A 12,974-nucleotide genomic window follows, 5' to 3' on the forward strand; every position below is an offset into this window, starting at 1 on the left:
CGATGCACAACAATTGTAACTACAGTCCTGAAATTTATGTGCAGCACAGTTTGGTACAAGTGATATTTAAAAACAACAGGAGAAAACTATCTATAAATTCTCTCTTCGTCAAAGCAAGGGTAGATAGAAGAACTGCAGTGAGAGGACAGTGTAAGGATATTATAGCTTCAAAATGGCGTGCTATGTAGGTAGTGAAGTGATTCAGCTGTCTTGGGCCGAGGATTGCCATTTGAACTATGCTGTGCTACTGAAAGACAGACAAATAGCTCTGCTGAAAGAATATTGAGCTCAGTGGCACTGGGTGCAGAAGGAAATGCCGACTGCGTGAAGTGTTCTCTGCAGGAGCAGTTCTTGAATACTTTATTACATATTTGAAGGGAGTATGGCGTGGACTGTGAGTATCCCATGTGTACCGCTAGCACACCTAAAGCTAAGGTCAGGTTAGGTCCGAATTGAATCTTTCTTACACCGTAAGGTCACTGACAGATCAGTGGCCACAGGTGAACCCTGAGGTTTCTTTTGATTTGCTTGAGTTTTTTTGGTAAATTTTTCATCGGTGTGTATTTAGAGCTAACCTGCTAGTTTCCTTCAATCTGTTGGAATTTGTGGACAGTATATGAAACTTGCTTCTACCGCTATCAGTAGGGTATTTGTGTTTGGTTACACTCAAAGGCAATAATCTGATCATTGGCTATTTTGGAATAGTAATTAATATTCAGCTAGAAGCATTATCAATGGTCAAATAAAAAGAAAAATATACGCAGCAAATTATTTTTCACAGAGTGAGAGAGAGCAGTTGTACTGCTTGTGTACAGCTTGCTCGTAAAGCTGGCTGAAAACCATTAGCCATTCTGTAGTGAGAGTAAACAAGAGGGGACACTAAGACAGAAAATGTGAATATCCAACGAAAGGAATATGGAGCGCGAAAGGTTAATTTAATGATCTTCGATTTTAGAAAATGCCACTGCTCGGGCTCCAGCATTTCACCTAGCCTCTCTGTGGAGAAAGCTTCACATGTACACAAAGCAGTTGATTTCTTTTTTATTATCATCATCATTATTATTATTATTTACATGTAGGATCAACATTGCAGTCTTATTATCTCTGAAAGTATGTTGCTTTGGGAATAATTTTTATTTAGTAATTAACAGTGCAAAAAGAAAAAAAGCTGTCATGTTGGTTGTGGAACCAGAGATTGTGATGAAAGATGATATCTACGGTCTCATCCTTTCCACTTGTTTAGGATTGTCAGGATGAGGAATGTCAGCATTATGAAAGCTCAGCTCTGCTCTTGATATGATAAAACGCTTCAGAAACAGCCTGCTTCCATGTGTGCAGCTGTGTTCTATTTCCTTGGGTTTTTTTTGTGCTTGAATCTCAGAAATTAATTTATTTTCGGAGTGTGCCCTTAACCCAGCCACTTTTCTTTCCACAGTCCAAACCTAATGTGTGCTGAAAGTTGAATTGTTTAACGATAGCATGTTAAAATCATGAGTCCTTTCCAACCTTCCCCGTGAGGTTTCAAACAGTCAACAGACTGTAAAGAATAAATAATAAAAAATATTGATTATTTTGATGACTGTGAGATTCAATTAAGTATTAATTTTGCCCTCCAGTGGACCTACCAAAGTATTCAAAGGGGAGGATTTGCTGCAGCTAAATGCATATGGAGTGCATCTGTCCTAAAAAGAGGAAAATGTGTTTACCTCTTTGAAGACCAGCACATTGATGCTCTGAGTCCAATATTTAAGTGCTGTGCAAATTAAGCCCTGATGACAGTGACATTGTTTGCAGCGATATTAGTATTGACTAAAGTAGTGCATTTGATGACAACTTAAACTATTTTTATTGATTAACATTTTCATAGATTATCATGTGTCATATCAAATACCATTTTCAGAAATGAATACATTAAAAACCCGCAGGCATTCATCGACCAATGTGGTGAGTGGACACCGAGGGCAGGCTATCCAGCCTACAAAGAATTCCAGTCACCTGTTCTCCACATAGAGCCATTTAGGCATAAACTTTTCAATAAATAGCAGAAGTGCAGCTCAGGGAGATTAGTTATTCCCTATTTTCACCAGTGAAGGTTTACAAGAGCAACGGTAGCCATCAAAGGTAAATGTCAGAGAGTTTAATAACAGACAGTTTACCCTTTCATTGCCTGTTGTTCCTGACACAGGTCAAACAATAATCTATGAAAGAGAACGCCAAAAGTTCTTAGTGCAGTTGGATCTTCTCTGAAGTGACCAAATCATTAGCTTCCCATTGAGTTAATTTGTGAATTTATTAACTAATTATTGTTCATAAATATAAAATGCAAAAAAGTTCCATCTGATGGTTTTTATTATAAATGCTAGATTTTATTTTATTTACAGTACACAAATACCTTAGAGTGAATACTGCAGAACACTAATTGTGACAGATACAAACTATGTTATCTTTTTTCTGAGAAAGTTTATGACTGGTTTTGTTAGCACCGGTTAATATACCCAATGTTGCCAATAACTGCACGGTTTTTGACAGTGTAAATGCACTTTAAAAAAATTACTGGGCTTCATTTCATGTCTTACGCTGCAGTGTTTCTTCAATCAGCTTTTCTTGAAAAGAGTATTTTGACAAAGGATAGCAAAATCCTCACATGCTAGTAGATCTTTAATAGGGCGGAGAGTAATGGAAAACTCATTGAATCTGTAATAGCTCTTCACTTGACTGCAGCTAGCAATAGCAGCTGAAGCTGCCTGGGACTTAGATAAGGGAGAGAGTGTGCACCAAAGCTAACCTTGTTTCACCCATCATTTTCTTTCCCAGGATCCCATGATTTCTGGACAACAACTCAGCAAACCCTTGCTGTCCCTCCGAGCTGAAATGAATGCAGAATCAAGAGGTGAGGACAAGGCGACCACTTCAGACAATGAGCTAAATGAGTCTCTGCTTGTGCCTGTGGAATCAAATGACAGCGAGGACACTCCCAGCAAGCTCTTTGGTAAGTCGGTTTAGATATTTGTTTCAAATGCTCTTATTCTGTGCACAGGATCTGCTCCTCTTTTCCCTTTTTAGTCGCCTGTGTTGCTAAAAGGAAATGGATCAAATCGTTCTGTCTTAGTATTATGTTTTCATTCTCATGCAAACCAAATGCATTTCTACTTTCAAAATCCAGTTCCTTTCCATCCACCTGCCAAAAAAAATCAGAACCTTCTGAAGATTAATTGTTAACTTATTCACTATGAACTTACAAATAAGCCAGGCATTGCTTGTGTGGGTTTGAGGTCTGATTTCATAATCCTTAGGTGGGGATCTGTCAGAGATTAAAAGCTAAGACGTCCCTGCGCATCAATTTTAGCTGAATGACATTTTAACTTTAACATTGTCTGCATTATTACATTGTGTTTGTCAAACATTGAGAAAATATTTGCCAAACACTTTTAACGAAGGTTGTATCTCTTTACATTGCATTGCTGAATGGTTGTTGCTGTTTCCAGTGTGAAACTTAGCTGAATGTGGATTTAAGTCAGTTTGTTCAGGCCATGAAGGAGTTGAACTACTGCATGCCTATTGACAGAAGGTGTTCAAATTAATTGATTAAATGTCTGTTTCAAACAATAACAGAAGAGTGTCAGCGAAGATCCCTGTTTCAGTAAGTTTGTTATGTGATTGACTTCACTTGTACGTAAAGACAAGGAACACGTGATGATGTATGGCATTACTGTTACACTACTTTTTCATGATGTTGTTAAAGCTTGTTGGGTGTGTAATTTCTATAGCATTTTAGCAGAAAGAATTGGGAAAAATTGTACTTAACTTTCTTTTTGTGCAATCAAAACTGTTGAATTTCCATTGTCAAGCGTGAGTAAACATGGATTATTTACTCCTGTCGGAAACTGGACTTCCCTTTGATTAAAAACCTTACAGTTATAGAATTTGAAGTTAATAATACATCAGAGATCTATACATCAAAAGAAGTAGATGAAAATTTGAGAATCGCCCATTAAATCTTTCTTTACTTCCCCTCATGCTGCAAAATCCTCCTCTGGTGGATACACTTTTTTTCTGTGCATTGGATATGTGATTCACAATTACATTTATAAATGTCTTTGAAAAGCCGCAGCTTAATAACACCTATTTAGATATTTCCAGTGCTAAGGAGTGAGCGCTGTTGAAAAACTTAAGGATGGTAAAGTGACAAGAGAGCGATCTGTGTAAAGTGTCAAGCTGTGAGGTTAATAAATTTTTCAGCATATCCAAAGGCATGAATATCTTAAAAATACTTATGGCAGCAAATGCAATTCAGCCCATCTGATCCTCCTTAATATCTAGGATAGTTTCTATTTAAATGAACTGTTCAGTTATATGGTTCCTCCCCTCACTTTTGGACTACTGAGGCAAATGTTAACAATAATTGACTCTTTATCTCATGTACTGTCTTTCACTCTGTTACTTTATGTGCATTTAAGTTTTACTTTCTTTTTCCATGCCCTTTATTTATCTTTTGTTGTCTCAAAGCATAAACTCTCTGACATGGATCCTGTTTTTGTATCACTGCAAATTCCCGTTTGATAGCAATTTATAATAGTTCTATTGCAAGTGGTCGAGTCTAAATGGTAGGTAGGTAAATTCCTATGATCCTGGTTTGAAGCAATTATTGCTGGAGTTGTAGTTGGAGGAGCAGTTGAAATACCTACTGGGCTGATACAAATACCCAATGTGAAAGTCTTATTTGTTGATGGTCACATGAATCTGGTGACTATATTCTCTTCTTAGCTTCTTCATCTAAAACTGTATGTGATCTGTAAATGGAGCTCAGATCTGCGATGGGGCTTTTGCCTTCTTCACAGAGTCACGCAAAACTGATCTCAGATTTTGGAATGATGGGCGAGAGGGATCTTCAAACAGAGAGACATTGGCAAGATTCTATTAATAGTACTGATGGACAAAGGGATAAAGTCAAAGGGGATATCAGTTGTTTCAAAACTGCAATGGTATCAGGTATTGACATGCAAATAGTTAATGGTGTCACCAGATTAGACTAATGTATGTTTTTGCTATGTTTTGTCTTTGCGTGGACTGTTTTGTGGACTTTGACAGGTAGAGGCCATATAGGCCCAAAGCCCTCTCTTCAGCCATGCATCTACCGAAATCACACTACCACTTCAAGGGTCTTCCATCGATAATTTACTCCACAACCCTGCATGATTCGATTCTCTTTTCCATTGAAATCAGGAAAAAAGAAAAACAGATGCAGTGAAGAGTGGACTGCTGATTTGTTATTGTCCATGTTATACTGTTGTCTAAGATCAATTTTACCCCAGTTATGTCTATTTCCTGTCATCAACTGATTTATGAAAAGTGAACTACGAACTGTTAAAGTCATGCTTTGCTGGGGCTAGGACCTATACATTTTCATTTTTAAAGCAGGTGTTATTCCGATGTAGCTGATGTGTCATTACTGAGCAGCTTTTACAATACAATTGGCTTAGATGCCTTCCCAACGGGAAAGCTGAATGGAATACTATGTGGAATATTCCCCTGTGCTTCTTTAATAACAACACTATAAAATTTGTCATTGGAGGTGAGTTTGGGGGTGGGGGTGGTGGTGCGTGGTGGAATTGGGAGCTCTTTTCTGCTGCAAATAGCGTTAGCATCAAATATTGAGATGGTAATTGAGGATTGTTGTACATTTTTGTCCCTCCATGGAAGGAATTTAAGCCTTAAGGATCAATGGCTTTGATGTTGAAATTGACAGGGGAGGAGATTTGTGAGGCCCTGACGACCATGGGGGAAGGGTGGGGAAGGGTTCATTGGATATTGGAGAGGTACTAATTGATTAGAAATAGGCTAATGAGGCGCCTTTGTACAAAAAGTGCAAATCCATTTGTCTTAATTTAATCTTGTGTGAAATGTTTGAATTTTGGATTTTCTATACAGTAATAAACTAACTAGTTTCCTCCAGGTGCTCAGGTTTCCTCCAACAGTCTGAAAGATGTGCTGGTTAGGTGCATTGGCTATGCTAAATTCTCCCTCAGTGCACCCTCAGGCACTGGAGTGTGGCGACTTGGGGACTTTCACAGTAATTGCATAGCAGTGTTAATGTAAGCCTACTTGTGACACTAATAAATGAACTATTAAACTATCAATGTAAATTCAGAAGGGATAGCTACTCCTTAAGCAGCCCCTGGCCTCTTTTCAAGAAAGTGATAACTCCAATAGACTGTGGTGTACCTGGTATTCCAAAATATTTCTGTCAAGTGGACTTGTAGGTTAAACTTCATGTGGTGCAGACTCAGGGCAATTTTTGGGAATAGATAATAACTAGAGAAAGAAAGACATTGAATTTTTGTCTTTTTAAAATAATCTTAGATCCTTGGGTCATCTCAAAGCGCTTTACAAACAAGTAAGTATTTTTGAAGTGTAGTCATTGTGTTATGCTGGAAAATATGGCAGCCATTTCATACACAGTAAGTTCTTAAGCAACAATGAGGTTTGGCCATTTATCAGGATAATTAGGTGATGCTGATTAGATTGAAAACAGTGAATATTTCTTGGAAAGATTATGTCAAGAAATGGGGGTGAGGAGCATTGATTGAGGCTCATTGTTGAGATTGCCGTGATTTCCAATTTACATAAATGATTTGGATTCAGACACAATGCAAACTGGATAAATTTGTAGATGATGTAAAGCTAGAAATGGCAGTAGATTTGTTGAATGAAATTCAAAAGTTATAAAGTAAGTGGGATAAATATGCATATGTAAATTTCTGCACAGAAAGAAGGAAAATAGAATATGTCCTATGAATTGTACTGAAATAACTAAACATGAAGTTGAGAGAAACCCGTCTAATCTAAATATCCATTAAATCACCAAAGACACCCTCTAAGATACTGTTGGGTGGATTTTATGAAACGTACACGAGCGGGAAATGTGTACACGGTTATTGAAGTTGGCGGGATACAAAATTTCAATTTTTCAATGGTGGGTTGAGATGCAGAGATAGCATGTTTGCAACATGTTGGGGGCCTCACAATGGTGATTCCTCACAATCGTGAGGCGGATTCCTACTTGTAATATATTTGTATGTCATGAAGATTCAGTAGTGTGAAATTTTGAAAAATAAAGTCCAATTTTCAATATAAAGTCAGCGGCAAGCAAGAATCTCATGCACCCAGTTCACATTTGTTTAAGGGTGGCATGCATTAGTTGGCTTTATGCAGCTATGTCTGAATTCAGTGGTTTTAGTTGTTGAACTCTATGGCGCAAGGGAGAAGTGCAGGGGTGTGGCAGCTTGCTTGGAAGCTCGGGACAGGCAAGGGTGAGGCAGTGCTGGGGAGGAGTTGGGGATAGAGTTGTGGGCTGGGGTCAGGAGCTAGGAGGCATGAAATGGGAAGGGTCTGGCACTATGGGTGTGGAAGAAGAGTCAGTCAATCAAGCAAGAAAATGAGGAACCCAAAGGGTGAGATCAGGACCATCCACATGTGCATTCATCTCAAGGTGTTGACTGGCTGATGGAACATCCGCAGTCCCGAGAGGGTCAGTTTGATGGGGAGAAAGGTCCTATCTGGAGTTATGATAATCAAAGGGTGGGTTATGGAATCCAGCAACAACTCTAATGATGATAAAATGAGATACCAGGATTAAAGGGGGAATGCCATCAAGACAGTGTAGGCTCAGGGGGAGAGAGGCAGTTGCAGAGTCTAGGGAAATACAAGCAGATTGAAAGGTCAATGGAAAAGGTGCAAAGTGATGTTGAGATGATCAAAGGTGGTCAGGACAAGCGTAAAGGTAACAGGAGGAGGGTGGAAGGTCATAAATTACTAAAATGAAGCACAATAGATTAACTTTTGAATACCAATTGCCTTTTGAAATATTCACTTTTGTTAACTGCTAAAAATTTTCTATACAATGACCACTATTGCAGTTTAGAAGCACATGCAGTGCCAGGGTTGGAGATCAAAGTGGGAGGAGCCCAGTGTCTAGTGGTGGAGTTTTGGGTGTGGGCAATGCAATAAATGGAAAATCTCCTTGCTCATCGGATCTGTGGGTGAATTCTATGGACTCGTGTCCTCGTATCACTGTCCGCCTTCTTCATCCACTTCAATTGTTGGAATACTGCAGAGTATGTAAATCCAATATTGTTGCAACCTCAGGAGCAGGAGTAGACTACGCAACTTAGGAGAGCTTTTGCCAGTTAACAACAGAGGCTGCAACAAAGCAACAAGCAGCACCATGTGGGGAAGCTGCTCAGGATACAGCCATCCAGGGAAGGCATTGGAGAAGATGGGCACTGGCTTTTGGCATATACAGAGCTTCCTGTTTTTGTCTGGAAGGCTGTATAGGCCACCAAAAGCTGCAGCATTGTAAGCTCATGGCGGGTTTCACCAATGAAAAGCTTGCCTTGTCATAGATACGCACGTGTTTCCCCTGCATGCTGCAGGCATTTTACATTTTAATTATAATTAAATAAAAGGGAAGGAGCGGAAGTGGCATACACCATCAGAAACGGCACGCTGTTGACAAATCACCCCTATGTGTGCACGGTTGTGCAAAAAAATTTAAAAGTACCAGCATTAAAATGAAAGTGAACCCAGTGAAAAATATTTAGAGGGGCCATTGCTGCTGACATGTCATGTGAACCAAGTTAACAAAGATTCTTATGAACACAAATCCTGTTCAGTTCTGAGTTAGTGTTCTATATTGTAAGAATGGGAAATAGAAAATAAATGCAGCTGTGCCTTGACCTCCAGGCAAATGATGTGATTAATGCAGGATAAAAGAAAATCAAAACAGCCCCTAAAATAACCAGTGTAGTTTTTGGTAACACTTGTGAAGACCTTTTAATAATATAATGTTGTGAACAAATAGGGTACTAAATTGAATGTACTTATAAATATTCATCCCAATTATGAAGACATCCAACTGAGCAAATCTGGAATTCAGGAGTTTAGTAAATAACACTTACAGGAAAATTAAATTTCAAATGAGTATCTAAGTATTTCCAACTATTTAACCTGGCATTCTCTCTGCACAGTTCATCTAATGATCAATTCCTGTGAGTCATTTTGCTTTTTGTAAAGTGTATTATTTTATTATAAAATGACTTTGCTTACATTTTAAATCAATGCAATGGGTTTTTATTAAGAAATCATTAGAATGTTATTCCCCAGCTTCCTCAGCTTTTTCTTAACACTCTGGCCAGCATTTATTATGCCAATTTGATTATCATCATGTTGTGAAATGTGAGACACTCACTTTAGTCTAGCTGGAGGAAACCAAAGCTGGAATGTGAAGCACTGAGAGAGATTTTAAATGGCTTGATTGTTCTACAACATTCCTAATGACCCTTTTTTTTCCTGATATTATGCCCAGTTTCAATCTGTGTTTGTGGACATGCTTACCTGGGACTTAGCAGCAACAAAATATTTAGATTATTTAAGCATTTCATAATGTCTTGCCCACTGCCTCGTGTAGTACATGCATCTTACCACTGGAAGCCTCCAATGAGCTATGTTGACAGTTCAGCCCCTGTTGTCAAAATGCTTTCTGTATTCGTTTTACTTTACTACAAAGGTCTTGTGCTTTTAACATGATATTTTCTGCATATCCTGACTTTGTACAAATGTATTCCCAAACTTCACTCTTTGGAATGTTCCAATTGTAAAATATATTCCTCAGCAAATTAACTAATATGTCCATTTAGAATTTTGTTTGCCATTTTTGGGATGTAAGCCTTGCTGGCAAAGCTGACATTTTATTGTCCATCTCTGAAATGGTAGTAATGGGGCTTCTTGAACTGCTGCAGTGCACTTAGTGAGGGTTTTTTTGCAGTGCTTTTAGAGAGGGTGCTCGGTATTTTGTTTCCTTTGTATCACGTTCCACAGATTGTGCCGAGACTACTGTTGTTCACTATTTGCATAGATGATTTGGACTCAGAATCAAAAGTGCAATATCAAACATTGTGAGTGACGCTAAATTGGGGAAATGGTTAATGTAGAGGAGGATCATGATAACGTAACAGAAAATGTGGGGAAAAAAACCCCTGCAAAATGGGCCAGTAAATGGCAAATTAATTTCAATATAGATAATTGTGAGGTGATGCAATTTGGTAAGAAAAACATGGAAGCCACCCATGGAAAATAAAAGTTCAATTGGATAGCAGCACAGAGGGGGTACAGATTCACAAATAATTAAAAGTAGTAACTCACAGTAACAAAGCTAAAACATAAAACCAATGCACTGTGCTTTATTTCTAGAGAAGTAGAGTTCAAAAGTAGAAGTGAGTGGCGCCTATATAGAATTTCAGTTGCACACATGCACTGCACTCTAGAAAAGCGAAGACCGAAATGTGATCTGATAGAAATCGTTAAAATTATGAAGATGTTCAATAGGATAGATTTAGCGAAAATGTGGAGAAGACCAAAATGAGGGACCATAAATATAAGAAAGTTACAAATAAATCCAATACTGTTTGCAGGAGAACTTTCATCGCACAGAGGGAAGTGAGAATGTGGAACTTGCAGAACTCCCATGAAGTGGTTAGGGTGAACAACATAGATGTAATTAAAGGAAGATTAGGTAGGTACATGAGAAAGAAAGGAGAGAGTATACTGATATGGTAAGATGAAATAAATAGAGTGGGAATGTGGAACATAATGGCATAAACCTGTTGGGCTGAATGCTCTGTTTCTGTGCGATAAATTCAATATAATTGTGACCCACAGAAAAGGCCTTATCATTATACTCCAGGAAGCCGGTTGGTGAAGGAAAGGAGGAGCCAATCTTTACATATTTGTTCAGAGAGTTATACAATACAAGCATACACCCCCTCATCCAGAAATAACAGTTTCAGTTTGTACTTATTTATAGGGATTCAAGTAAATCACCAGTTATTCCAACTCGCGTGAAATGAAACACCATCAATATCCATTTAATGGATCCCTTCTCTTTAAATTAAAATTAATATGAACAACTAAAATTTCAAAGATTAAAGCAAGAAGCCCCATGTTCTTCACAAAGTATTATATTATGAGATGCCCATCCTCTAATACACCTAACAATTTGTTTTTACATGCATTTCTTTTGTAAAACAGAGAGTTGACGGCTTGCATCCACCCATTTAATTTTCAAGATTTCCCTTCATTTCCCTTTCTGGCCTTCATTTCAAATTGGCATGATCAACCCTGTAACCATTCCTCACTCACACTTCTCGCAGAGAGTATGTTATCCCACAATGAACAACTATCTACATAACATTCAATGGTTAGAATACCTTCAGTGTGCCCATTATACAGAATCTCACTTAAAATATGCAAAAAGTAGAATCCCAAACCCACCGCCTCCACAAGAGCCATTGTTTCCACAACCAAAATATTTTTAACAATCGTTTTCTTTATTTCCTTTGCTTCCTAAATGAAAGGTCATTTCTTATTTTCTATCATCAGAGATATTATGAAGCCAGCTGCATTAATACCTATCAGAAAGATTGGCATATGGAGCATTACTAAATAAAACTAGTTCTATGTATTTTGTATCATCTACTGATTGCAACTTAAGTACGCATGTCTCTAGATTTTGTATTTTAGTGTTTTATTTGTCTTTAAAACATTCTTGAATTTACAGTGTTTCATCATAGTACTTCACTCTGAAACATTACAACCAGCGTTTGGTTTAGTTTGAGTGTCCAGCACTTCGACCAACTGACCAAGCTTCACAATTTCTGTCTTTTCTTTAGATAAAATATAATCTTTCTGCGAGGATCTTGAACAACCAACTAAAGTGCGAGTAGCACTCACTAAATAAGATTATTCGTTTAATTTAAAGTTATTCCAGACATCTCTGCTTAATAGCTAAACCAACATTTTTAAAAGCCCCACAAGGCTCACTCCCAATTCTAAATTCTGCCCTAATCTAATATATTTCTCAAATTTTGCAGAACCACTTCATGAGAAATCATCAACAAGCATCATAAACATTTTGTTTTTGATACCAATGAATTTTGAAGTATCTGCTTTTGAGTTGAGTTGATTTCAGCAAAACTAATCACACCAAAACAAACCATATACTGGAAGCATCATTTAAGCCATGTATGCATTAGTTCAGTTTCCATAGTTTTCTGTCTATACCTGTTGCCATCGCTGAGTTTCAGGGGTATCCTCCCTGAAAAGTATCACCATGCAGAAGTGCAGCTTTTATGTCAATTGATCTACATTACTATGACTATGTTACGTTTGGATTACAAAGGACTAATGTGGCTAGAGACAAAATCACTTAAAATTACATTTTCAGCTGTGGGAGAGTCTGCCCTAACATTTTGATTTTCAAAAGTTTCTCTTAAAAGTCTGTAGCAACTAGTTTCTCTTGAATCAGTCCCATTTGCAAGGACTTTTTCAGTATAAATCCACATATGTGACAAAGCTAAGTTGCCCTTTTTCTGGGTCTTCAAAATAAATTCCACATCCTCTACAATTAAATCATTGGATTTATTTACATAGGAACAGAGAAAATAGAAGCAGGAGTAGACCATTTGGCCCTTTGAGCCTGCTCAGCCATTCATTATGATCATGGCTAATCATCCAAATCAATAGCCTGATCCTGTCTCTCTCTCTCCCCCCCCCCCGCCCACCCACCCCTTATCCTTTGATCCCCTTCACCCGAAGAGCTATATCTAACTCCTTGTTGAAAACATAAAATGTTTTGGCCTCAACTGCTTTTTGTGAATTCCATAGGCTTACCATTCTCTGGGGTAACACATTTCTTCTCATCTCAGTCCTAAAAAGATTTAGCCCACATCCTTTGACCGTGACCCCTGGTTCTGGACATGATCGTCATTGAGAACATCTTTCTACCCTGTCTAGCCCTGTTAAAATTTTATTGGTTTTTATCAGACCCCCTTATTCTTCTGAACTCTAGTGAAGATAATCCCAGCCAATGTCAGTCCCACCATCCCAGGAATCAGTCTAGCACATCTTCGCTGCATGAC

The 12,974-nt window shown here is 38.1% G+C and overlaps 1 protein-coding gene across 1 annotated transcript in view; it reads left to right on the forward strand.

Moving 5' to 3' along the window:
* Nucleotides 1-337: 337 nt before the first annotated feature.
* The window catches only part of pou6f2 (POU class 6 homeobox 2), a 534,150-nt gene continuing 521,513 nt past the window's right edge, over nucleotides 338-12,974 (forward strand). Inside the window, exons 1-2 of the mRNA XM_080193619.1 lie at nucleotides 338-394; nucleotides 2,815-2,989. Of these exons, the coding sequence (XP_080049745.1) occupies nucleotides 383-394; nucleotides 2,815-2,989 (187 nt within the window). The 5' untranslated portion in view covers nucleotides 338-382. The remainder of the gene's footprint in view (nucleotides 395-2,814; nucleotides 2,990-12,974) is intronic.

This window comes from Carcharhinus amblyrhynchos, chromosome 8, assembly GCF_965287045.1.
Source record: "Carcharhinus amblyrhynchos chromosome 8, sCarAmb.v2.hapA, whole genome shotgun sequence".
NCBI classification, from domain to species: Eukaryota; Metazoa; Chordata; class Chondrichthyes; order Carcharhiniformes; family Carcharhinidae; genus Carcharhinus; species Carcharhinus amblyrhynchos.